The sequence below is a fragment of the Athene cunicularia genome (assembly GCF_003259725.1).
Source record: "Athene cunicularia isolate RWA chromosome 7 unlocalized genomic scaffold, athCun1 chr7_part1, whole genome shotgun sequence".
NCBI lineage: Eukaryota > Metazoa > Chordata > Aves > Strigiformes > Strigidae > Athene > Athene cunicularia.
In genome coordinates, this window is record NW_020799107.1 from 13,871,081 (window position 1) to 13,899,073 (window position 27,993).

At 35.8% G+C, this 27,993-nt stretch overlaps 1 protein-coding gene across 8 annotated transcripts in view; it reads left to right on the plus strand.

The window, feature by feature from the left end:
* Positions 1-47: 47 nt before the first annotated feature.
* Positions 48-27,993, plus strand: part of LNPK (lunapark, ER junction formation factor) — a 41,037-nt gene continuing 13,091 nt past the window's right edge. The window contains exons 1-9 of one of the 8 annotated variants that reach the window (XM_026853138.1): positions 48-499; positions 3,530-3,612; positions 5,231-5,275; positions 6,432-6,619; positions 9,948-10,006; positions 13,128-13,168; positions 19,576-19,656; positions 19,745-19,796; positions 25,734-25,952. In XM_026853138.1, the coding sequence (XP_026708939.1) occupies positions 3,586-3,612; positions 5,231-5,275; positions 6,432-6,619; positions 9,948-10,006; positions 13,128-13,168; positions 19,576-19,656; positions 19,745-19,796; positions 25,734-25,952 (712 nt within the window). In that variant the 5' untranslated portion in view covers positions 48-499; positions 3,530-3,585. Of the gene's footprint in view, positions 500-853; positions 1,382-1,832; positions 1,960-3,529; positions 3,613-5,230; positions 5,276-6,431; positions 6,620-9,947; positions 10,007-13,127; positions 13,169-19,575; positions 19,657-19,744; positions 19,797-25,733; positions 25,953-27,993 lie in introns of those variants that run through there. The other 7 variants (XM_026853140.1, XM_026853139.1, XM_026853141.1 and 4 more) reach the window with 7 other exon arrangements.

Sequence of the window (27,993 nt, forward strand, 5' to 3'; positions counted from 1 at the left end):
CGGGACGTAGCTTCGGAGGAGGAAGCCAGCGCGTGCGGGAAGGGGGCGGTGGGCGTGGGGCTTTCCCGGCTGACCGGGCAGAAAGGCAGGCGCCCGGAGACGAAGCTGACCTCTGCTGCCCTCCTCCCTGCCGATGGGCCCTCGGGCTCGTTCCCTGGCGGCCGCTCTCGCAGGCTTCAAAACAAGGCTGGGCTTCAAAAAAAGCGCCTGACCCACCCACTCCTTGCTCCATCGCTTTGGAGTCTCTGCGGGGGAACTAATTTGCATTTTTAATTAAGGCTTTGCAAAGCAGAGGACCTCCATAGGATGCTTCCAAACAGAAACAGCTGAAAGTGAAGTTTAAATTGAAGAAAATTCAGTATCTTGCTTTAACTGAGAGGTGCTAGGACAGGCTAGCAGTGGGAGGTGTGTGATGCTCCTGCCTTTGTTTTGTTTATTTCCTTGTCCACGGCGCTCGTAGCTGGAGAAACTTTTTATGGTCACAGTGGAAGTATCTGAGGTCAGTAAATTGTGGGAGAATATGAATTTCGGGTGGAAACTTTGTGAGCAGAACTGGAGATTCAATTTGAAAAGTGGAACTTGTGTTCTTTGTAATGGTAAATATCTGAAAATATTTATATAAAATGAAGTCACTAAGTTTACAGGAACCCTCATTTAAAGAGCATTCCCCCTTCCTTCAGGTGAAAGGTTTGTCTGTCTGTATGCAAAGCCTTGATTTCAAGTTTTGAACTCGCTTTTTTCTTTTAATATGACTTGTTTTAATATTATTCAGTTTTGAATTTCAGCAGTTATTAAAACTTATTTTGGAGACTTTTTTTTTTTGAGAGCTCTTAATCTCAACAAGCTGGAAGAAACTTGAGACTGACTTGATAAAATGTAATGAGATCATCAAACTATTTTCTCTGGATGAATAGGTTGGTGGATGACTTCTGTAATTGTGCGTGATTCATCCCTCCTTCAAAAGAGAAACTTGTTCTGCTCTGGTACTCTTAGTGTAGCACTTTTGCTTTGCTTCTCACTAGCTAGATTGCATATTTTTGGGGGAGAGGAGATGCTATCGGGAAATTAATTTTTTTCTGAGAGTCAGATAATAAAATTGGTAGTGGTGTCTTCTTAAGCTTCTACATTAAGTGTTTTTTAACACTTCTGTTGTTTACTTTGTCTAGGGCTGGGAAATGTTGCAGCTATCTTATTTGTGTATTAAATCAATGTTTGTCAAAATAAGTCCAGTTGTAGCACTGCTCAGTGGCAACGAAAACTGCTAAAGAAATGCAGTCTTCGGAAGAAAAAAGTGCTGTGCAATAATTTGATTAGAGCACGGGAAGGAAGGAGACTTGTAGAAGGAAGACTCTTGCCATGAACAACAGGATATTAGTAATAGGTATGTTGAGTGGCAGGTGAGGAAGAAGGAGTTTGAAGCAGTTAAAGACAATTTGTGTTGTCATGTCAAACAGAAGAGAAGGGAGGAAGGAAAACATTTGAGGTACTCCACAGAAACCACAGAAATTTCTCCATCTCCTAACTAAGGATTCAGTGACTAAACTGTAGATGTGAACCTAGTGGCCCTAATCCCTTAATACCTCTTTGGGGAAGGGTTTTCGTAGTATTACTGACTTGAATAGCAGCATACGTAAAGCCTATCAGCATCATAGTTGATGTAAAATTATGCGCACAGTGACACTTGTCAGACCTGTTTCTCTTCCAGGTATTTGCTAGATATTTTAAAAAACATGTAGAGATAGCACTGTGAATGTGTTACTGCCAAAGATCAGTGTCACCAGTGGCTCATGGATAACCTAATCCCAAAACATCCTCTAACACTTCTACTGCAGAGGTTCTCAAACTATGGCCTGGAGAAAAATGGCACACCAAAAGGCTGTGAGAGCATCTCCACAACTGAGCTACCATTGGCCCTAGCAGTAGTGGCAATGCTAGAGAAGCAAACTATATTTTGGAAACATGAACTAAGTTTACAAACTCCTTGATTTGCTCTTTGACATAACTTTCGTATTGTTTTGCAATAAAGATACTATCTGTCTCTGTAGAAATATTTGCAAAGAAATTGTCTGCTCGGGTTTGCAATACCTGTTGTGCAAAAACTTGCCTGTAACTGCAAAGTGAAAGTTGTATAAAATTCTCAGGTTTAGATTGTGTGTTTGAAAAATAAGAATACTGCTGCTGTTTTACTAAGGTGAGTTGCTATAGTAGTGATTACTTTGAGAATTTACTGAAGAGTCCCAGGGGTAGTTGTGCTTTTTCTGTAGCTCACCCCTTTGTGCTAGTAATTTGGCAGCAGCAGAGCTAATTTGTCCATCTGTTCTAGCTTCACTTTGGCGGCATTTCAAATACGGATTTCCTTATCTTTGGTTTTTGAAGTCATAGGGTCTATAGTTCTGGATTTTGAAGTCTCTGGCTTTCTTAAAAGATGAAGAGTTTACTGTAATTGGGTAGTGTATGTGCTAGTGAGCAATGTGTATCCTATGTTAATTTGTTCTGACAACCTCGGACAACTTGGAAACAAAATTGGATTGAGATAAGGTTTCTTCATCTTTCAAATTTTGGCCAAAGGTGATCTAATAAACAAGATAATAATAACTTTTATTTCTGCCTGACTGGTCAGTGCTTTGTTTTAGTAAGTCTTACTGTTTCATTCCAGAGTTAAAAAGGTTTGAGCCCTAGTTGGAATTGAGCATTAATTTACTGTTGGGGTTGCTATGAACCAATCCCTTTTTCATTCACTGGGTAAAAACTTGGAAATTAAGTGACTGGAGAGAAATTCTGCCATCCTAAGTTTCAAAGACAATTGATTCCAACTACCTGCTGATGGACAGTTGCTATGCTTTTGTTTCAGGAACTTAGACCCAGATCCTCAAATTAGTGCTGTTTGTGGGTTGCAGGTTTGTGTAGGGTAAGGTGAGCTACTTTTGCACCTTTGGAATTGCTTTGGGGCCATTTGATGTGCCAGTAACTGCCCTGTGCATTGTGTGCAGGGAAGAACTGCCAATGTAGTGCTTTCCTAGAGTAAGTGCAATCTCTGAGTTCAAATAAACAATTTCAGAACTGATCATACAAAGGAAGAACAATAGGGTTATCCAATATGTTCTTGTTGATGAGAGCACGAAAAAGTAGTAGATTTATTGGAAATGAACTTTCTCATGAATAGTAGAATATTAATGCTGGATGCTTGGAGTGACAACTGAAAGGAACATTAAGAGTTATGCTTATGAGCAGCAGAGGAAATAATTGGAAATCAGTTTCTTGAATAGTCTTGCTTAATAATAAATTTTAAAAATTGTTTTTCTGCTGGAGGGTTTTGGTGGCAGTTATTAGCAGTTGTTATGTGCCTCTGTTTTTGAGGACTCTCCTCTCGTTAAATATTTCCAAAGTAAAAATAAATTTGACCACATCAAGGCTGATCAACTGACTTAAAAGATGGCCTATGAAGCATTCCTTTAGGTATTGGAATAAATTAATGAATCTTGGACTATGCTATGCTATTGCTCCTAAGTGCCTAATGCTTCATTTCTAGCTGTGAATTCTTGTAGAAGATTGATAGCTCTGCCAACATTTGCCCACATCCACAAGATGGGTGGATTAATTTCAAGATGGAGGGTAAGTAAAATTGGCTAACAACATAATAATCTTTAGTCTTTAAGGTGGGGGTAAGCAGGACATGTTTCATAATGCCTATTGGTTGACTGTTAATGCTGGTTGAAAGTTAGTGTGAAACTTTTTCCTCTAGTATGTCACTTAAAAGTCTAGGAGTGAGACATAATGACCAAAAATACTCTGCCAAATCCCTTAACTGTGAAACTCTGTGGTTGTTCTTTATTTCCTTTGCAGTACCAGGCCTGGTACTGGGTTGGCTAACTTACAAAAACAGAGTTTTAACTCTTTCTGTATATCTAAATAGTTCTGTTGTGCTTCATCAAGATAGATACAGCAGCATCTGTGACTTGAAAGATTGGTGGTTATTTTAGGTAAAAATGGATACATTCAGAATATCATTCTGTGTCTGTTTTAACAAATATATTGATAGCTACTTAGACCTGTGCATGTCAGTTATACCTATATTCTCAGCCTGGAGAAGAGAAGCCTCTGGGGAGACCTTACAGCAACCTTCCAGTACTTAAAGGGGGCTACAGGAAAGATGGAGAGGGACTCTTCATCAGGGAGTGTGGTGATAGAACAAGGGATAATGGTTTTAAACTGGAAGAGGGTAGACTCAGATTAGATATAAGGAAGAAATTCTTTGCTGTGAGGGTGGTGAGGCCCTGGCACAGGTTGCCCAGAGAAGCTGTGGCTGCCCCCTCCCTGGCAGTGTTCAAGGCCAGGTTGGACGGGGCTTTGAGCAACCTGGTCAAGTGGAAGGTGTCCCTGCCCATGGCAGGGTTGGAACTAGGTGATCTTTAAGGTCCCTTCCAACCCAAGCCATTCTGCGAAGTCTGTCTTGCTGTTTTTTATTGGCTTATACATTATTGAATGGTGTACTGACAGGCACGAGGTTTTTGATTACTCTTCTGGCAGGTATGAGTTGTTTGAGTCTGGGTTTACCTTTTCATATTATCAGTTGATTTCACAGCCTCCCATCCAAAACTCCTTTAAAGGCAAAAGTTTGGGTGAAATGTCAGTTTTGTGTAAAAGAAGAAAACTCACTGTTGTGTTGATACAGTGTGGGTTATGGTTTTTGAATTTGTGGCCTGAAGGGTGGGGGAAGATAGTGGCTTTATACTTCTCAGAAAAGATTCCTAGAAGGTGGTTTCAAAATTGCTTCTAAGGGGAATTTTACTGGAGATAACTTTTATTTGCAGTTGCTTGTAATTTATTTAGAGCGTATGTCTGTGTGGAATGAACAGTAATAAAAAACTAAAGTTCTCAGGGCTTTCTGTATATATACTCTTTGTCTATTCCTTCCACTCATCAGTTCTCTTGTTTTACTTCGAACCCACACATCCGTTGTTGCTGTACATGCTTTATAGGTTTTCATCTGCTGTGGTATAGGAGAGGAGCTTTCAGTTAATAGTAATACCAACTGTAAAATAGTGATTCATTACAGTCACTTCTATTTGTCACTATTAAAGTAGGAGAACTTATTACCTTTTTGTAAAATAGATAATATATTAATCTATTATGGATATATCTTTTTGTTAGGAAACTCTTAACGTACAGTAATCCTCAAAATAATGACTTGTTTAAACAAGATTAACATCTTTGTTCTTTCTCTTATAAGCAGGCAAAGCCTTCCACTGTAGAAGTATTAGAAAAAATTGATAAGGTGTGTATTTGCATTTTGGTGTTTTGATTTTTGTTTGGAAATATGCATCCTTTTTGCTGGCTGTGTATTTCACATTAGATAAATTATTGTCATGGAATTTTAAATTATTTTGATAATTATTGCAGTTGGATGTATTAGATTTTGAGTTTCAGATAGGCTGCTACCTTTTTTGCCCTTACTATTAGTCATTTAGGAAAAAACATACCATATAATATTGAGAAACTACAGTTTAAATATTTATTTAGAGAGCCTGAAATGGGAATGAATGTGAGGTTGGCTTGATTACACAATTATAACTAATGGTTAAACTCCCATGTAATGGCAAATGTCACTAATGCAAAGTTCCATTCATTGGGCTCATTAGAAAAGCTTTAGTGTATGGTTTTAACTCTATGAGTTGTAACTGTAGTGGTAGTAAGTGAGGTTGGGGTAGAATAACTGAATAGATGTTTTGGTAATTTTTTTTTTTTTAGCCAGCATTTATGACAGATGTTGGTACTCTATGGGGAAATTAACTTACGAAATATGCTGTTGATATTTTTTGTTTTCCTTTTAATGAAAGTGTGAGTACTCCTGTTAACCAGGAGTCAAAATGGTAACATAGCAGAACATTGCTTGATCACGTATTAATATGCCAAAAGTATCATTCAGATGTTTAGGATTTCTCTCTTAATATGAGGAAAATACTGAAATGAAAGCTCTCCATGATCTCAGATGTTTACAACAATTTCCTGCATTAGCAGAAAAGTGTTAGGAGCGTTTGAAGTTCCACAGGCACCTGTGCAAAGTTTTAGGATATGAAGTATGGTTCACATCCTGATTTGTGATTTATGTGATCGTAAAGCATGTCACTCATAACATATTAGCTTTTTACACTTGTTGTGAATATACTAATGCATTACAAAGGAATGTGCTGATTTGTAATATTTCTTCCCAATAGCAATGTGTTACTGCTAATACAGTGCAAGTGGCTCATATCATAACCTTAATAGTGTGATGTATTTATGCCATGGAAGTTATCTTTGGGCAAATATAATTTATCAAAAAGCTGATTGACTTTCCTACTTAAATATCAAATAGATATGGCTAATTTTAGCAAATGTTTAAAGGCAGCTTAGTAAAATCACTAATAAGGTTGACCCCTATTTATTTACAGGAAATACAGACATTAGAAGAGTTTAGAGAAAAAAACCAGAGGCTACAGAAACTATGGGTTGGAAGGCTGCTTCTCTACTCTTCAGTTCTTTACCTTATCACCTGCTTAATTGTGTATTTTTGGTGTCTTCCTGATGAATGGACAGCAAGGTTGATTATGACACTTCCATTTTTTGCATTTCCATTGATGTGAGTAAATATGACTTTTTTTTTTTTTTCCCTAAGTGCTGTCTCTTTGATAAAAGACGATAGAAAATACATCTCATCAGGGGTTTGGGTTTGCTTTTGACAATCCTTGAGTTGTCATAACGCTGAATTCTTTTCTTTTAAAATTAATCCTAGTTAGGCAGATACTTTCTTCAGAGGAAATGTCTCTCATGGGTCTGAGTTTAGAGTGGAACGAAGTCTTACCATGAAAAGATATTAGCATCTAAAGTTACTTGGCTTATCAGAATTATACTAAGGCTGGAGAGAGGCATTTATCTGAAGAGCAAGGTAAGGTAGTATAAGCAGAAAAGCACTATATTGGGTTTTATTTCTACTGCAGTTTGGAAAAGTAACACTACTGTGTGAAAGTGACCTAAGGAATGTTGCTTGTATGTAAAATGCAGCATATAAAAATGGGAAAAAAATACACAGGAATGATTGGAGAAACTTGCGTATTAGGTGACTCTTAAAACAGAAAGAAGTGACTTGGAAGGTCATCAGCCTAAATATGTTGAGGACTATTTTTACATAATTAGCTGTTTTTCTGGAAAATCATTGACTCTTCTTCAACCAGAAAAATATCCTAATATCATTGGATGTGAATAGGAGAAGGTATTGTCTACTTTTTTGTTCCACTGAGCTGATTGGCTGCTTATCCTCACAAGTGGCTTTTGTTTTCTAAGAAAACTGCTTTTCTGAAAAATAACAAAACGGGCTTCCACCTCACTAAACAGCTGCTTCCCTGTGTCCCTTTCCCCTAGACCATCCAGGGGAAGAAGCAGCCTACTGAGCATCTTTCGTACTGATGGGGACCACAGTGCATTTACTAATCTTCTGAAATGAACGCCATAAATACTGTTTGTATTAGTAGAGGATCTTTTGAAAACATGACTTGTTAGTGCCCTATCTTAGACTTGAAAGGCGAAGTCAAATGTAAATATTTAAGGCTTTGCAAGTTTGGTTAGTGTGGGTCAGCAAAACATAACATGCAAAAAAAACCCCCAACTTGACGGTGCTTTTTGTCCGTCATTCTGTGTTATGCATAATGATTAATATGCTGCTGTTATGGAATCCTGTGGAGAAGATACATGGGCAGCAATATCTTAACTGGAAAGGATTAATATAGAAATTAAAGCTCAAATTAATATTTGGAGCAATATGAATGCTCTTAAGGATGAGGATTTGAAAGTCGCTGTTGTTAGCATGCCAGGCTTGCTCATGGTATCAGGGAAGGGTTTTAGAAGAAGTAGTATTACCAGCCTCCCTTCACTTAGGTGTGTTAGGATTAGTATAGAAATGGAAACTTTTATTATTGAAGGTGATGGCTTGTAGTGATGTGGTGTGAATTTTCGAATTGGATTTTTATTCTCTAGTTTGTCCTCCTTGTTTCTTTTTTCTTTTGAAAGGTGGATTTCTAGAATTCTGACTTAGATATCGGTTTACTAACATTTAGAATTAGACTGTTCTCTTACGACTTGCAACTGTTTATCTGATTTTTTCCTTAAGCTATTCCCCTTCAACTTTTTTTGGCAGATATGAATGTCAAGCAACTGCCAGTTTGTCTTTGTTCTTGGTCAAGAGGTGACTCCATGCTGAATGCCTGGTGCCACCCAGTAGTAACTGTAGAGATTTTCCAGCCCTGATCAAACTGGAATATGTCTGCCTTTTTTCCAGCATGCAGTCAGTCACCAACTTATTTCTGCCTTAGGTCATTCCCTCAGGGTCTCAGCAAGTTACTGATGCTGGTAGAGTGAGTTAAATTCTAGGAATATACAACGTCATTAATTTTAAATTTGTATTGAAATATCTGGAAAGTTGAAGAAATATATTACCATGTTAGAAGGATGGTTGTCTTGAAATTATTTTCATTTGAATTAGATTCTGTTTCATCTTGCATGTTCTGAATTTCAGAGAAATAGGTTTTTATTTTGTAAAGTTGGTCTGAAATAGTCTGCTATTAAACTTTCACCTCACAGTTCTTAAAGAGGAAATGTTTTTTATTTCATGAAGTCCTACCGTATATCTATTAATTTAGAATACAGTTTTAGGTAGCAGACTATAAGCATACAGTAAAAAAGAAATAATGCTTTTGGCTATGTAACACAGTCTTACAGGGATTGAATTGCCTTAAAAACATTTACTACTTTTGATACTTTATGAAGAGATGCATCTTGCATTTTGTAAGCGGGCAAAGCCATCCATATTCTTAGAGTAGTTGTTACAGCACACCTTTGAATGTGTAACAGAGTTAAAATTCTTTCTGTGTTTGTCTGACCTGGGATGGGTTACTCTTGCATTCTAGTTGTCTTGAACTTGCCTAACTCAGACTGTGGTGTTAGTACTTGACAGCATTTTGAACTGGACAGCCATTATAAATGCAAAAAATGTTCTTTTAAGTCAAAACTCTATTTGAAATCTTAAAGCCTTTTGCATGCTTTTTTAATGCTAGCTATTATTCAGAGAACCTTTCTAGCCTTTAAGAATTTTTTTTCTTAAATGAAACATTGATACTTTAGGCTTTATTATATAGTGCTTGGCTCTAGGAGGGTTTTGGATAAGATGCTTGGAAGGGCTTGAAGTGTGAGAATTGCCATTTGGCTTAGGCCAAATAGCTTGCTAGGAAAAGTGTCAACTTAATAATTATAAGCAAGCTTTAAAACATGAAGTCCTGATGATTGCAGAGAGACCTTTCAAATGTAAAATGGTCATAGATGAGTTTATCTTGAGCACAGATAAACTGCTCCATTGTTTGAGCTGTCAGCTGAAACCCTACTGAAACAGTGGATTCAGAGCTCTAAAATCACCCAGAGTCAGGTCAGTTAACTGCTTGGGAGAGCTGTATCTCATGGTTTTCATTGGTATTGAATTCTTCCCACAAATCTCCTGGGTGTTCATTTTGGGCCTTAGGTGGTAAGCTTGGTTTTCTGGCTAATATGAATCATAAATCTTACCAAATGAGAAGTGATGACTAAGTAATTTTAAACTAGCTGCACATACCTTGATTTTAAAAAGTTCCACTGAACATTTTAGCAAGCAATGACATGTGCTTCTACTTCCTTAGTATTTCTACCTACATTAATACTTGGTTAAATTTTAATAGACAGAAGGATTTTATTTAGATCAATGTTGGTGTCTTGTTGACAAGGTACGAATTTAATTTTTAGTTTTCTGTATAAATATTGTTTGAAGATTTGTTCTTTGTATTTGTGAAGTTAAATTTCATCTGGTAAGTCGTCTGTTTGCTAAATGTCTTCAGAAGTGGTTACTGTAACATATTTTAATTAATATAATTCTTCTTTCTGTTTTAAAGAATCTGGTTTATAAGAACACTGCTCATTTTTTTCTTTTCCAAAAGGACAGAAAGGAATAGTAAGTATTTTTTGTCTCTTTTTTTAGAATATGGAACTAGTTAGGAAGTATGCTTGCTGTGAAAATGTAAATATTTTGGATAACTTGGCTTCCAGGAAAAGAAGAGCAGCCTTTTGCTTGATGCTGAAATGGGTAGCATTAGCTAAACTGCTGTTTCTAACACACTGTTATTGAAAGAACGGGAAGGGAACTGCTTAATTTTTCACTTCACTTACAAAATTCTGGTAACCTTCTGTCTTTGCATGTTTCAAAGTGTAATGGAATAAAATGTAGTGTAGAAGTAGGAGTGAGGGAAATGAAATATAAACAATAGTAGTAGTTCCCTTATTACTTGCATCTTGTAAGTCTTCCAGTAGCCTTAATCTGTTATCTTTATGTGTAAGAGAAGAGATTTATGGAAGATGTGTTTTAATTTTTTTGTCAGGATAGTTTTTCTTTCCTAAATTCTCCAATGGTCATGTTTTCCTGAGTGGAAGAGGTGATAAGCAGATGTGTTTGTGCTGTTTTGAGAGGTAATGTGAGGAAACCAAAAAGTAACGCAGATGTTCAGATATATAAAAAGTTTTTAAAGAACATGCAGATTCATTCTAATGCAAAATTTAAAAACTGCATCTGTGGCACTTGTCTGCAGTAGTTAGAATTCATTTGAGACTTTCTTTGAAAGCAGTCCAGCCTGTAACAATATCTCATGGTGATGTGAGCAATAATACAGGAAAACCTCAATGTTGCACAATGTTTTATGACTTGCAGAACAACATGATGTATTTAATTTGTGACAGCTTACGAGTTAAACATCACTTTTTGAATTTTTCTTAAACTTAATGTTTACATTTGATATGCAAGCGTAGGACATACATTTTTATGTAGAAATAAAATTGTCCATATATTCTGTGGTGCTGTGTGATTCATTTCTAAGGTGAACATATATTTGCATTTCATGACCGGGTAAGAAAAAAAAGTATGTATGTTTTTCTAGTTTGCTTAAATGTCTTTATTGCTGTTTTTAGCACACAAGCAAGTCTGTGCTTTTGTTGAACCTGTGTATAAAGGGGTTTAGTAGATGCTAGAACATGCCAAAAGGAATTATTTCTGCATTGTTCCAGAGATTGGGTAAAAAATTAAGTATTTTACCTCAAAGGTAGAAATCATGTATTTTGAAAAGATAAATCAAATGTGCAGTGCAAGAGTTACAGGAGTAAAGCAGGAGAAAAGGTAGCTGAGAGAGCAAACTGGCAGCTGAGTGGATCAAAGCTAGTCTTTTATTCTGGTATAATTTAATACAACACATTGAGTCCCTGGAGATGATTATTTAATCTATAAAGCTCTATGCTGGATAACCAACATGCACCAGTTTTGGAAACCATGCTCTTAATGGGGAAAATTCCTAGTGAGACACTAGGAAAGGTGATGTAGAGAGGTTATGGAATTTCAGTTTTTAACACTGGTCAACCAAACGTTGAGGAAGATTTAGGCTGATCTGTCCCAACATGTGGGGAAAATAAATGAGGTATCTTTCAGGTATTGACTTCTCTAGTATGAATTCTTTTTTTCTGTAGGTTTAATTAAGATGAGATATATTGGTTTCTTGAGAGTACTTTGCAGTAATTGCCATTTGGCCATGTTTGAAACGACAGGTGTTTCATAAGGTTCTTGTGGAACACAGGAGGTAAACTGATCAGAAACCAAAATCAGCTTGTGTGTCTTAAGTAACTGTTAATAGCTGACTGTATTGTGCTATTTGTTTGGCTGCATGATACCATACTGCACTGCAGTGCATTTCAAAGTGTTAATTTGTGTGTGGCTATGTGAAAGGCTGTGTTCTAATAAAAGTGTAAATTTTGTGGAGGGTGGTACCTTATTAATTTGAAAATGCACATGTACTGCAATTGTGTTTTCTGTGGTTGTACCTGGTGCCAAATACGATCTTTTTCCATGTCCTATTTGTCTTAACTAATAAGGGAATGTTGTAGTTACCCTTTCATTGCATAAACTCTCAAATACGTAAATGCTCAGTTTTAATACTTTGTACATTTAATAAAGTGGTTTATTCTATCAAAATGAATTTCTGCATTTTGGAGAAGTTAAAGCAATTATGTATTTCCTTAATTTCAAGTAACAGCAGTGTTTCTGAAGTAACTTTAAAAATTGTGTATAGTATACTTATGTGCTTTTTAATATCTTTATTTAGTTCTGGTGGGTTTTGTTTTTGTTTCTTGTAGTTCTGTAAAGCTTTTTCTTTCTTTTGAAAAATGAAAAATGGGTAAAAATAGCTGTATCTTACAGGAAGTGAACTGCTGGTGTCCAGTAGAGCTGGGAAGGGAAAAAAGTTGTAAAGCTTTTTATTAAACTCTTTTTGCTGTGAAGGAGATAGTAGAAAAGAGATTTATCAAGAGGTTAACTTCTATATTAGGTGATAGTTTATTACAGTGTGTTTTCCATGAGTGTCAAGCTGTAAGCATTGACTTAAAGGAAAATCACGTGTGCATTTGACCTTTCTTCTTTCCCTTCCTTTTGGAGAGGTTGGATGCTGTGCCTTCTAGTTGCAATAGTCTATTAACAGTTGTAAAATGACCTTCTAGTAGCTTTTCCTACAAAACTAGGGTTTTTGCTGTGGTCTGAAAGTACTGAAAGGGTGAAATAGTTTGAGATTTGAAGCTCACAATTGACCTGACATTTGAAACTAGCATGTGCTAAGAGGCTTACATGAAGCCAGTAAATCTGGTACTCAGATATATGAATACTTAGACATAAAGCTTTTTTCTGTAGTTGGACTCATGAGATTAAGTGTATTTGGTCCATTGTTGTACCAGTTTTAATGTAGGTCAAAAGAGGGCACTGGCTAGAATTGGTTTGCTTAATGAGGAAATGGTACATAAAACTTTTTAATAGTTATAACTGTAAAGTGATAAGTGGGCTATAATTTATAAGCAGTTTCAGCATTTAAAATTATTTATTTTCATATAAAACTTTAGTTATTTTGTGCAAAATTCACTAATATTGTAGGGTTGGTAGCGGTCAGGACATAATTTTTTCTGATCTTATGGGGAAGTCAATGTTTAGAGTGTGCTGAAATTATCTTTTATTTATATTTGAAAACTAATGTGTGATGTCCTTCTTTCAGATGATGCGCTGGAAGATTTAAAATCTCAAAAGAAAAAAATAGTAAGTAAACCAAAGCAAAACTAGTTGTTATGGTCCGCTAATGTGTGTTTGCATCTCTACAAGTTGTGTTTGATTGTAATGTATAGATGAAGAACAGAGGGAGGTGAAGCTATTACCATTGCTCTGTTTTTATACATTTTCTAGTACCACCCAAGGTTTTCATTACCCCCAAATTACAAAGGATTGCCTGTATATGAGAATAAATTATCTCTCCGTGGTTTAACTGAAACCCACTGTTTTAGTGTTGCTAGAACTATGTAAAGTGATACCATTTTGTCAGAAAACAGAAATGTATGCTTTAACCTATTCATTGCTGACTACTACTTTTACTCTAAAGTAATAATCCTAAATTATAATTATAATCCAAAGTTAAAATCCTAAAATTATAAAAAAGTTAGGTATTGTACCTGTTTGAGTGCAACTATGTATTCAATAGTTACTCTCTCACTTAATGTCTTTGTTCATAAATAGCAAAAGAACTTCCATCTTATCTGGGTTCACTTTTTCATCAAATAACAGATTATAGTTTATACCTTAAATGAATCTTCTTCCATCTTATTTTTGTACGACATATTTTTTCCATTACATTTTCCTCAAAAATGTAGCTTGTCGTGTATTAATCCTATCAGTTGTCTTGAGGTCATCTATTTTGAGCTGTGTGGATGAGTTAACAGTATAAAACTGGTGTATGCCTGGTCTGGATCAACAACCTTGGTAAGGCAGATTTAGAATGGGGAAGATTTGAATCACCGGATAACTTGCATTCATTGTCAAGTTTGTAACACTGAAAGCTGTTTTTTCTCTACTTAGTAATTACTTAAGGAAGTTCTCTGTTTACTTATGTTGCTGGCTTCATCTCCAGCCTTGCAAGGCAAAACTTAAAAACCACCACTACCAAAACACAAAAAAATCCCAATCAACTGAAAACCAAACACCACTGCCCCTTCTCCCCCTAAAAACTCCAGAAGTTATATTATGACGCTTGGAACAGAAAGCACAATGTAGAACAAAGCAGCTTTTGGAGAGTCTTGAATGTAAAGCCTTAATTTCAGTTAAAGTTTATTTTTCTGTGATCACAAAAATCATATTTATTCTAGAAGAACTAGTAATGCTGAATTTTTGTGTGAGAAGCACCACTTTAGGGAAAATGCATCAGTAATTCAGGAAATAGCTGTTTTATAAAGGCGAGAGTTTTTTACTTTGGTAATTGATACTGTTGAAACAAGATGTAAATGTGTTTTGCATATGCAAAAATTCAAAACCACATATTGTGGAAGAGCAGGCAGTGGTTAAAAATTAAACAGCTGCACGAATACCTTGTGAACAATATACATTACAGTGTAACTATGGAGTGTAAATCTGCAAATATAAATTGCCATTAGTATATATGCATGTCCAGCTTTAATCATTAAACACAAACTTCTAAATAGAATTAGTAAAACACAGTTCTGGGAGGTCCAATAACCTATAACTTGGCTAGTTTTCAATCTGAGGGGAATAGAAAGCCCATGATTACCTCCTAATCTTGTGGGTGGCTGGTTCCTAGCAAGGAACCAGAAACAGAAGACTTAATGCAACCTCTTGAATCAGCGTGGTGTTGGTATTTTTTACTCAGAAGACTGACTCAGGAGTTTCATCATAATTTAAAGGTATTCAATTAAGCATTAAAATTAGATCATATGTGAAGCCTATCATGTTGAAATGAGCTGAATGTGGATGTAGGTAATGAGAATATAATCTGTATCTTAGATAAAAACACTTACAAAACTTAATTCTGTAATAGTTTGGTTCTGATAATAATCATATTTGGTTTTGTTTTGGATTAATTTAGGACTATCTGTAGCTATGAATAACCATAGCAACACCTACTTCTTAGTAAAACAAACCCAAAACATTTACCAAATAAAATAATGGGAAGGAGGAAGGGAGAGGATTTTTTTTTTTTTTCCCTCTGTTGGATTCTGATGTGCTACTGAGTTTTCAAATAGGATTATTTTTGAAGATATTTACATTGTGATCCTCAAAGTATCTGGGATAAGTAAATTATACATTTTCTCTTTATTTGTAATGCCAGTTGTTGTCTAGGCACTGTCAGTCTGCCACAGCAGCAATGGTTTTTCACTTCATTGCAGCTCAACTACCTGATTGCTGGAGAAATCTTATACTGAAAACAGTTGTCCTTTTGAAAAATGTTAAGAGTTCTGTGTTTTACAGGCATGTGGTCCACCTTTTCCCTAGTGACATTACTTATGTACTGAAGGGTACCTGTAACGGAGTAAGCTCCTCATTTACTAGATAGAATGCCCTGGTGGCTGTGCAGTGAGCTGCTCAATAGAACTTCAGTTCTGTTCAAAAGGCTTCAGTCTTTGTTGGTGTAATCACATGGATATTCATGTGGGTAAAATACATGACAACCACAAATATAGATACTTCAGCTGGAAAGGCTGTACTTGACTCGAAGTTTGAGTAATACTTTCTGCAGATCTGATTCTCTATACTACTTTTTTTGAAGTAAATGCTTTAAAACACGATGAGTGTTTCTTTATGAATTGGGGGTAAGGATTAAGTTAATTAGCTGTAATTGAGGCAGTACTTCAAGATACAACTTTTTTTTTTCCTCCTTGATGGTAAGGGATACACTGGTTTGTTTTGTGATTGTATAGCTGTGGAGTTTTGGCCTTGGAGTTCTCAGTTAATGAGGATGTCAGGCCTTAAGCCTGAATTTGTATGTATAGATGATCAAGTTCAGAGGGGTAAGCATAGTAAAGCAAACGCACAGGACATGTATTAAGTTGCTACGTGTGGGAATTAGTGGAGACTACCTGGAGCAGCAGTCTTAAAGATGGGATAATTCTTAGCTGGAGGACAGAGTTGTGAAGATAGTCCAGTAATTACTTTGCTAATGTTAGAATTAAACTTTGCTGAAGTTTGCTTAGCTATTCTGTTACAGTAGGCTGAGTGTAATATTAGACTTGGACAGACTTTCTAGCCCATTTTGGGTAGAAATTGAGGAAGTTACATCTGTTAATTTTCCAAAGGAAAAAAAAAATCTGTTTTCAAGGCTGCCTTGGAGTTATGTTAGTAATGGAAAAAGCAGCATATGAATTTTATTATTTAAAATAACTACTGTTTAATGAGCTTTATACCTTCAGATTTCCAGGTGTAGAAAACTACAGACATTTTGATAACCTTACCAGGTTATGTGACAAACTACTAGAAGTTGGTTGCTATATAAGCCCAGCCTTGTGTATCCAATGTATGGTAGGGTACTGCAAATGTGCAATTGGAAGCTCAGAATATGTTTGAAAATTGTATTTACTGATGCAAATTAAGTATATCCTTCATGCAGTGTTCACACAAAAGTTACTTTGGTTGTTTTACTGTTTGCATGGATATATCTGATGTACACTTGATTATTGTGGCATAAATGGCTTATTTCCTATTTCAAGGAAACTTTCTATGTGTTCTGGCATATCCTAGATGGTAGGCTGAAACTAAACTTGTGGCTTTGTGTGAACATAAAGAAATACCTTTCCATACTTGGGTTTGACTTACCGAGTAATTCAGTTTAAGAACTTGCATGGTAGTATGGCGAGTAAGTATTGCACCATGCCAATACTTCAGACTTCCAGTTGCTAAATCGGATTTATAAGAAGCTTAAAATGCATTACTAGTATTACTTTTCAATACAGGCAACTGATGATGTTGCCACAGGAATTCTGTTTGGTTGCCAGTTGGAAAGGAGGCCATCCATGTAATTATTCATAGGAGAGAATGTGGTACATGACCAGGCTTCTTTATTAAGATGTGGTTAATTCCAAGAAATAAGTTTGAAAAATCCATGATTAGGCTGGTATTAACTTTCATAGTGACTTCATTTGTGATCCTGGTTACTCAGCATTTAAGCTTGATAATAATAGACTATGAACTAGACCTTAGCAGAAAGTAGAAAATGTTTTTGTGGGAAAAGTTTTGGATCTCAGAGGAGTATATTGTGGAAAAAGAGCAGGTGTCAAGCAATTTGCTGTGTTAGCAAGCCGGTGCTCAGCACTGGGTTAACCTTTGCAAGGTTGTGGTCACGATGTGAATAATCCAGAAGTTGGTATGTTGATCTGCATTTATAAATGAGCTTGCCCTGACAGTGCACAAGCCATCTTCTTTTGCTACGCAAACATAGAGATATAGTATTTAAATTTTACACAGGCCCTTGTTAGCTTCTAGTAATTATACTGATTTTCTCCGAGTAGGTAAGCTTTGACCTATTTGACTCCTTATTTGGTATTGTCAGCCAAATTTTCAAGTGTTTTTAGAAAAATATATCCTAGAAGTAAAACTGTGAGAACTGTCAAGGTTTTTATAAGCACACTCATAATTTCTGTACGTTTTCAAGAAATCTGTAACAAGTTGTAAAACTGAATTCTTACTCAGATTCAACTTTACTAGAAATATATAGCTATATATGAATTTTGAAATATGAAAAGTAACTTGTTGAATTATCAAGTAACTGTAGAATGGGAAGAATAACTTTGACATCTGAATCTTGTGATGAAAGCTGAATTTTTCCATTTCAAAATAATGCTGCTGTGTTTACAGAACATATATCCACAAATAACTACTATCCTATCTAATACTGCCATAGCAAGAAGTGTGTTAGATAAGGGAAGTGTCAAGTGATGGTGGAGCATTCTGTGTTTTTTTTTTTCTCTTCCTAAAGGTCACTTTGTCCTGCAGAATGTTATCTCTCCTTTTCCTGTGTGGTTATAAAGACAGTAGCATGCATTATATGTTCATTCATGTAAAGTAACTTGGGATTTTTAAATTTTGGTTTGGTGGCCAGATACTGACACTGACTGTTAACACTTCCCTGCTTCGCAGCTTCACCTCGCTAACCTCTCCCCTTCTTACAAAGGTCTGCCTTATGGTTTTCACTTTTATAAGCAATAAATACTTTATTTTTCCTATTAGACCTTTAATTCTGATCTAACTGCACTGTGTAGCATTTGTTTTATGAAGTTAGTGAGTTAACTCCAAAGTCCTGCTGAAATATAAGTTTAGGAAATCGATTGTTACTTCTGTCTTCACTCCCTTTTGTTTCAACAGTCCTTAATTAACAGCCTAGAAAGTATTCCTTGCCTTAAACTTCTGGTAGTGTGTGTAGGAGTGAGTGTTAAATGGATACTGTGTATCCATTAAATTGAGTTAATTTTATTTAGCTTCTGAGGTCTGTCTAAAGGTAAAATCCCTACAAGGTCTGTATATGCAGAATGGCCGAAACTTTAGTTTCTCACTAGCTAAATAATGGCATAAAAGTCATGTTAACCTGCACCATTTGTTATTTTAGCAGTGATAAATGAGTTTGAGAGAACTTAATTTTTTGATCACTGGCCTTTTCAGCTTTGCAGTTTATGCCAACAGCAAACTTAAGAACAAACAACCCCCCCACTTTTAGCTGAACATGGCCATTAGTCAGCATATCTAGGAGAAAAGGTCTGCTTAAGATACTGTAAAATGCACGATAATTTCTATACATATTAGCTATTTGTCATAACTTCAACTATCTCCATTTTAAAATTAAGCTGCTTCTGATGTTGGCTGTTAACCACTAAAATGATACTTTACTAGTGATTACTTTTTTTAATTAAGCCCATGTATTAACTATAAAGCCACCTGAGTGCATTGTAAATAAAATGCTGTAATAATGAAGTGCTTTAATTACACTCCCTAAAGTATGCATAGTTCTCAGTAAAATTTTTTATTTAAATTCGTAACATGTTCCATTTTTCTGAAAAGTGGTTTGAATCGCTGTAAAGATGGAGATCCAGCCTTTAAAGTCATTTGAGCAAATTCCATGGCTGTTCTCTAGTTAGTGAGTTTTCATAGCATTTGCAGCAAGCTAATTGCTTCTGCTAATAAATAATCTAAAATCGATGCTGACAGCAGTTAATTGGCACAGAGACTTTATTCTGTAAAGCACTTGGCTAACGACCTTCCTTAAATTAATAGCATTAAGTGCTATGAGGAAATAAATCTAAGGAATTGCCTGTCATTCGCTTGTCATGTCTAATAACTTCCAATAATGATGGCTGATAGATTTTTGCACATTCCATTATTGAAGTTGGTGCATGTAATTATTCTCCTCATTATATGTAAACAATTAGCAATATTTGGTGTTTCCTTGCAATAAAGCTGTTAAATACAAGTGTCCCATTAGAGTTTAGAAACTATTTTTGAAAACAAAATTTAATTTCCGTTGAATACAGCAAATCTGCAGGTATCTGAATGTACAACTCATTTATTGGACTGAGCTTCACCTTTTGGTAACATTAAGTTGCTTGTAAATGGGAAGATATGAGGGAAAATTACTTTGAAGAGTTCTGTACTGATGTGTGGAACCTTTTTGTTTCCAGCTTGAAGAAGTAATGGAGAAGGAAACATACAAGACTGCTAAATTAATCCTTGAAAGGTTTGATCCAGGATCAAGTGCAAAGGTAAGAATATTGGTATTGATACTGATTTAATAGAAAAGGTACTATGGAGCTGAACATTCAGATAACATTATTTATAATTAATTGGCAGGAGGCTGAACCGCCATCTGCTGGAACATCTGCAACCCCAAGACCTGGACAAGGTAATAGCCCTGTAAAACGGCTGCTCTTTAGCACAGATACTCATCTTTCATAGCAATTTCCACTCTAGAATTCTCTCTGATAAAATTTGTAGATCAATTGACCTTTATTTAGGGTTAATAGACTGTTTATTAGACTATGTCCATTACTGTTCTGTATTTTTCAGACAAAGGATCTGTTACTAAAGGCTGGTTGCTCTAGACAGCAGGATGTTTAATGCTGCTTGATGCTAAAGCAGAGAAAATTAACTTTTTGTGGCATACTTGCAATTTTTCTAGAATATGAAGATGCTTTCAGATCTTATGTAATATTAATTGACTGAGATTTTCAATTCTATTTCTATTTCTGACCTTTCCTAAGGCAGTGCTTAAACTACTTTTTATATGGTGGATGGAGAGATTCCACAGAGCTTGTGCAGAAATCAGATATTTAATAGGTGCAAAGAACAGACAGTTCTTTGCTAGTTTGATATTACATTTAAAGGTGCTATTGAATAAAATAATAAATAGAAAAATAACTTGCATGTGTTTCAAGGAAGCTTTGTTTCTAGATTTGCACACACAGGTTTCAAGACTGAAGAGATCTCTCCCCCACACTCTCCCAGCAGAATCCTTGCATTAAAAATGTGGACTGTAAATCAAAAGAAATTTTTGTAGACAAACTGCTGTTAAGTATTTCTTCAAGCTGAGTATATTATGCTGTGGTTAAACTCAAAATGCTAGTATTAACACAGTATGAAGGCCACCTTGTTTTAGAATACTGAAGATACTTACAAAGATCTGTCTCAAAGTGTGAGTGCTAATTTACTGTTATAACCAATTTAGACCTGTAGGGGCTGGTGCTCAAAACAAATTGCAGAGTCTAATGTGCATAATTTTCCATAAAACAGACACATTGCTTTAGAGCATATATTAGAATTGTCAACTTTGTGTCTAATTCTTGTGAGTAACTGAACTTTTATTTGTCTTATTTTTTGATCTTGGAGTGCTGATTTTTATGGATGCAGAGCACTTGGATTTACTAAGAAAGGTGTTTATAAAGCTGCATGGTCAAATCCACTGTTTTGTTCTTCTTGCTTAGCTTCAAATTGTCATGAAAACATTTTTAAACCACCCTTACTTGTTGACATTGACAGCAAGTAGTTGCAGTGTAGTACATTAGCAGTAAAGCTTTTATCTCTTCTGGTGTCCTAGCACAACAGCTCTTTCTCAAGTTTCCTCCTTACCTGTCTCTCCTATCACTCCATTTCTGCAGCATTCATAACATTTTTTTTTTTAAGGCTGAAGGGCCCTTCTGACACCCTGTTTTGTTCTCTGTCTCAGTACAGCTCATGGGTGGTTGCCAAGAATTTTCTGTCATACCTGTAACGTTTAGATAGTCTGTTTTTTTTAACTCTTCATATTCATCCTTCTCCTTGAGCTGTGTTATAAATTACTCCAGAAGAAGGATGATGGATCTGTTTATAGAATGCAAGTAATGCTGACCAGGGGATGAAATTGTCTGGAAATGTGCGTTTTATGTAGCGATCTAGAGATAACTAGGTATAAATTAAATAGACAGTGAGAAATCATAGGTTACCCTGGCTTTAAGAGAGATCACTAGCATTTTTGAAACTCCTAAGGAGTTATATGATTTTTCTCTTCCCCTCTGCCCAGGCTGTGTAAGTAGTGATGGTGAGCAGTGAGTTGCTCTGTATTATTAGTCTTGTGTATGTTTGGGTTTATAAAGCACAGTGTGCATGCTTTTGATCCAGGGTTCTGAGTTGGTCAAAAGCAGGTTAGTTGGATCCCACAGTATGGCATGTTGTGTTGGTTTTAACTTGACTGTTAATAGAAGGCTATGAGGGAGAGGTTCTGAGAGTGTTAGAAGTATTTCTGAGAGACAGTCTCTATGGGCTGTGGTCTACATTAATAAGTGTGAGTGTGGTATAACAGGAGTAGATTTGTAGAGTGAAAGACTTGCTGAGAAGTTTGCCCACACTTTATGTTTAGGGGTTATTTAGGGCTATTTGTAAACAGGTCTCATGGACCTGGTGAAAGGCATCTTTCAGTTTAGTTTCATTTGAGAACAATCTAAGTGCTGCTCTCTGAGACTGTTGTGGTGTGAACTAGAGACCTGTCAGTGGGGACACAGCTGAGAAAATGTAAAGTACACTTCTGATTCAAACGTTATTCTACTTTCGAGTGCACCCACATTAAAGTAAGCAATCTACCTTATCCTGAATAAAAGTGCAGTTTAGCCTTGGAAAGGATTTTAGAAAATAAATTTTGTAAGTTGTTATGGCTTCTGGTTGGATTTGATCTTAAGGGTCTTTTCCAGCCTAAACCCTAAATGATTCTATATAATTTTGTTGATATACAACACAACAACTTTTTCTGTTTTTCCAATCTGTTCTCTAACACACTGAATTTAGAATTGGTGCTGCTTTTTGTCCATGTGAAAGTGAATATTAAGACTACTGTATTTTGTAGATGCATTATAGTGTGAGGGACATGCTGTGTTTGGCTTTAGCTTGTGAAGTCATGGAGACTTATTTTCTAAATAACCTGTTATTGGTATGTGCCGTAATTATTTTAATTTTTAGCTATCAAAAAACACTACTAGTTTATTGCTGTTCACACTAAATATATGCCCCAAACAAATATTAGATTCCATTCTGTGCAGTATGTAACTACAACTAGGTGAAATCTTAATGTGATTGTGGTGTAATTAGGTATATGCAATATTTGGTAAAATTATAGTGTTTAGTAATAATAAAATATCTTGTTAACATGTATCTTGAGCTCTGTAAATTGAGTCTTTTTGAAAAGAGGGTAAATAATGACCAATGTGTAATCAGACTGGGTGATGTTATGTATGAGGCAGCTGATAAAAGGTTAGTATGTTTTTGACTTCTCAGTTGAAATGTGAACTTGTGTATCATACTAATTAATACAAAGATTTAATCAGCATTACATAATAGTTTGTTCTTAGAAAAACAACTGGCCTTAGTTTTCATATATATTTAGATCTTTTTGCAGTTTTTGTGATTTTTGACATGTGCTTATTAAATAGTTGTAGTTTTAACAGATGATTCAGATGAATCTTGAGTTTGACATATGAAAGCACCTGGACATCCAGAAAGAAAGTAATTTGCAAACTTAAGTGCAATTTTATATATTCAGATACATTTTGAGAGGTAGAGTTGGTAATCATATGGTTATTCAGTACTTTGGCCATATGAAAAAAATAGGGTAAGTATATATATATATTAGCAATGGAATAAATATTTATCAACAATAGCCTGTTGTTGATACCTCTGCCCTTCATTGTGCTAATACAACTGTTGGCAGGGCTGTATTGTAAATGAGATCACTCTGTGACCTGAATTAAAAATAATGCAATAGCAGATGGTTGCACGCTGTGGGATGGGTACAGACATGAGGAGGAAGAAAGAAAAATTCTTGGTTGGTCTTTGCCGCTAAATCCAGCAAGTTATGTGAACTGTGTATTGATCTATGTTGTGCTTTAGCTGTTTAAAAATGATATATTCTTCTCTACAAAAATCAAGACGTTTTGGAGTGATGGATAAATAAAATATTTATACTTGTAAATATGAAAAATACAGCTGTCTCACTACTGGCAATATCTTAATATTTTTAAGAGATACTGAATCATCATTGAGTAGTAGCCCTGTTAAGTAATGTGTCTGCTTACGTACTGGTATTGCTCAGTGCTGGTAACTGCAGAATTTGGACTTCGGTGTGCTTGAAGAATAAAAGTTCTCTAAGTTACTTATCTGTCTTCATACAGTTGGTTTGCAGATGCACAAATGTCATTCAGGGAAGAAAAACATTAATTTTTGATTAAAAAACCTTTCAACGTAAGAGCAGTTTTCAAAATAGAAGCAAGTCACCAAGAAAATCTTAATGGAATTTCTGCAACTACCTCACCAATTTCACAGAATTTCACAGAATTGTCTAGGTTGGAAAAGACCTTGAAGATCATCCAGTCCAACCATTGACCTAACACTGACAGTTCCCAACTACCAGCATATCCCTAAGCGCTAAGTCAACCGTACTCTTTAAACACCTCCAGGGATGGGGACTCCACCACCTCCCTGGGCAACCCATTCCAACGGCTGAGAACCCCTTCTGGAAAGACATGCTTCCTAATATCTAGTCTAAAATTTATTCTGTTTTCCAGATTCTGAACAGTTTAAATAGTGAGGGGACAAACTTCACTTGCTAAAAACAAGTTAAAATACAGATTCTTCCTACTCACTGGGTGGTCTAACATGGATGATAAAGTTGTGTGGAGTAAAGCAGTCACCCACGTGAAGGTGTGATGGTAAAACTAGTAATTTGTTATGCTCTGTAGGAAACTGAACTAGATGGATTTTTAGTAAGGCTTTGTGCAGTTGTAGTCTTCTAACTGATGATACCAAAGAGTGTGTTTTTCTTTCTTCTGGTGTATATTAATCCTATTTATATGTACAGATAAGTAGGCAAGAACATAGCCTATGTAGTCTCATGGCACTGGATGTTGATGATTTTCCAACTGAACTTTTGTTTGACTCAATACTCCAGCGATAACAATTCTTTCTTAACTAGTGTAAGATGATGTTACATGCTTCCTGCCTCCTTCAGCCCATACAGAAGCTGTGTGGTAGTATTGTACTTTTGGGGACTGGGATTATTCCTTCGGACTTCAGCACATCCATCTCCCTATGGCCAGTTGCCAGTGGGGCTGTAAACTGCCTGCTGAGGATTTAAACTCTTCCAGCCTGACAAATCCATCAGATTAAATCTCTCTAATCTTGAAACTCAGGGAAGTGATTTCACAGTCCGATTCTAATGTTAAATTCCATTTGTTGTGAAGGAAGACAAGCAAGCTTGTTCAAACTAATGTGGGAGCTAGACGCTTAACTCTGTAGGGTACTATGGTCTTAGGTGTAGGCATTCTTGGGATGTATCTTTTAGACTAAACTGTCACTTGTTAACCATTTTAATGCCTGCAGCCCTAAAGTGAGGGTTGTATTTCAGTTTGATTTGTTGCAATAGTGTATTTCAGAGGCTTCATAGAGGTGATTAGATGGAATGAGAAATAGATAATGATGACTGCTGTTTGTGAGCTCTATTCCTGTCTTGTTTTGGGGAACAAACTTGAGTTTAAATATAAAGGAACTTAAGGTTTGCATGAATAATATAATATCCAAACCTTAATATGTTACTGGGATGATATTCCCACTGGTGTTAGTAAGAACTCTGGTTTCAGGTAAGAACAACCGAGGAAACATCTAAGTTTTTAGTGATTTAATAGCAACTCCAATGGAGTGTGGAGAGGTAAAAGGAAGGATGTTCTAGCAAAGCCTGTTTTTGCTTCATGATAGTCTAAGCACATGGCTTGTTGGTAGCATTGCTGAAAAAAGTAAATGAAATTATATGATGTGAATGAAACATTATGTTTTCTTCTGGCTCTAGAATTCTTTCATTTATCCAATCAGAAAACTTTTTAATAACTCTGGGCACTTAGCCTGGGTATTTTAGACATTGACTGAGTATTTGGTCCTATGGAAAGCTAAAAACTTGGAAGCATGTTTAAACCAGAGAGTAAAACCAGTGGTCTCTTCTGTCTATGTTGTGGTTTGAATCTAGCTGTTCATATCTCCAACATTCTGCTTTAGAGAACAGAATTGTAAGGGTGTGGGTATCTGATGCTAATTTTCTTCGAAGAATTTTGCCCTAAGTGTTTAAGGGTTAATGATTATTGCTGTTAAACCATGGTATTCTGTGTGGGATTTATTTCTATGGCATGCTCAGCCAGGTAGCTACAGACCTCTTCCTGGTTTGGTGTGACTCTAATGTGCTGATTTGAATAATGATATTAATGTACTTTTACTAATCTCTTGCTTATAATGCTAGATGTTAAATTCAGTATAATTCATGTGTTCTTGTCAGAAATTCGTCAGAGAACCGCAGCTCAAAGAAATGCTTCTGTGCCCCAGCCTGTGACTCCTAAACAAGGCTCTCCAAAGTCACTGGTTCCAGCCTCTCCTAATCTGCAGAGAGACACACCAGCTATGAGTGGACCCCCAGAAAGAACTGTTGTGCCATCCTTGCAGTCAAATGTTTTACCAAGACGCCCTGGATCCCCTGCTACTTCAGTGCCTGGAATGGGTAAACAGAACACTTAATGTTATTTACAGTTTATATTGTTTTCTCTGGTTACCAATAAAATAGGCCATTTTCAGACAGTATGGAAATGGCATTTCATTTGGAAATAGCAGAACAGTTATCTGATTAAGCAGGAGTTCCATATTCAATTAGCCATAACTCTTTACAGCTGGCACCTTTTGATGCTGAAACCTATTGCCTGAGCTCATTTAACTGTTATGGCTTCTTTGTTTAAATGGCAATAAAACTTTGCAGTATTCTGTAGTCAACAATATAGCATACCTTTTTATGTTCTTAGTTTAGAAGAGCTCTGCACTTATATAAATCAGGTACAGAGGAGAACACTTTCAGAATACATTCGTGTTTCTCACTAAACCCTGCACATATTTTTTAACATGCATCTTGACATTTATTTAAATTTTTACTCTAGGAGGTATAGTCATGCAATCTATACTCATAGATTAAAGTGTAAAATATCAAGTACACCAGAAAAGTTGTCTGTGGTGTAGCTGAATAATTCTGAAATTGCACAAGAATCAAAAGTTTAGCAACAGGTTGAAATCTGGTAGCAATGAGTTCTCTTTAAAACTTTGTTTTATATCCTGAAAATTATTTTTTTTCCTTTGACTTCTGGCTTGGTGTTCAGATGGGATGAACTTCATTAAATAGAACATGAACTAAATTCCATAGGAGGGATAGCAAAATTTGAGAGTTTTGGGTGGGAGGTGCTGTTATCTTCCCTCATGGATGATAAACCTGTGTATATTGGTTAGTGCCAGGCCTTTGTTGCAGGATGTCTGGCAAGTTGGATCACAAGACAAGAAAGGAGATGAAATACTGTCTTGAAAATAGAAGGGATGCAACTTGCCAAGAATCTTTTGGGCAGCACTGTAATGTAGAGTAGCTCTTTGCTCTTTATACAGTGATCAGGAATATTTTTCTCTGCCCTGTGTTCCTGATTTTTGACTTTTTAACTTAAGTCTTACAAACCTGTATGTCCTTGCTTATGAACTTCCATGGTATAATCTAGAAGTAGGACTATACATAACATATTAACACCTGATCTCTTGATGGAAGATCTTGAGCAGCTGAATGTTAAATGTCTGTTTGTATTGTATAGTGTACTGGAATAAACTTGTCATGAGAAGTTGTGATCTCTCACTTCTCTTCAGAGTCCTTTAAGCCTTATTTTTTGTTAGTAATTGTTTACCTGTGTTATGAAACTGCTAAATTTGTTTTTATCCCTGAGGTAAACTGTAAAGGCAAGTTATTAGTAAGTCTTGATTATTTTGAAGTACCATTTGGTTACAAAGCACGTTTACTGAAACCTGCTTACTGAGAATTCCTTAATGGGCTTAAAATCACATGCTCCTTGTTTAAGAAGCTTGCTATATAATAAAATAATATTGGCTATATAATAGTTTTATTCTTAGGGGAAGACTCAGGCATATTGAATAAGCTAGATGAAATTCAGCCTTTACTGCAGAAATGGTTTAGAGGAAGGAAAAAAAAAAAGGACTTATTTGAAAGGACAGTTGCCAAGCCTGTTAATTAAAATATTTGATGTAGTTTTTGTGATAATGCTTTATAGGCCCTTTTTTGCACTAGTAACTGAAATTTTGACCAAAGATGTTATTTTTTTTTGTAGATATCAATGGAAACCACTGCAATTGTCAGTTAATGTGGAAGGCTTGTTTTCTCTTGAATTTCTCCAAACCTTCCAGGCTTATAAAATCTCAGTTATAGATACTAAATTTACACACTTTTCAGTACAGCTACACAGGTGTAATATTACTGCATCTAAGTTTATGCTTGGCTTGCAACAAATATGAATAACCTTAATCATCTCTACTTTAGAGAAGATTAATAATTCATTTTCATTATACTATATTTTGTAGAGGAGAATCAATTTAACGTGTATTACCACAGAGCTCCCATATGTTTGAAAATTAATAACCAGCAGGTAGTTGAGAGTTTGCCAAGCTTTGCAGAAATGACCAGTCTTTCTACAATGATTGCTTTTGATGTTTATATTAATTACTGG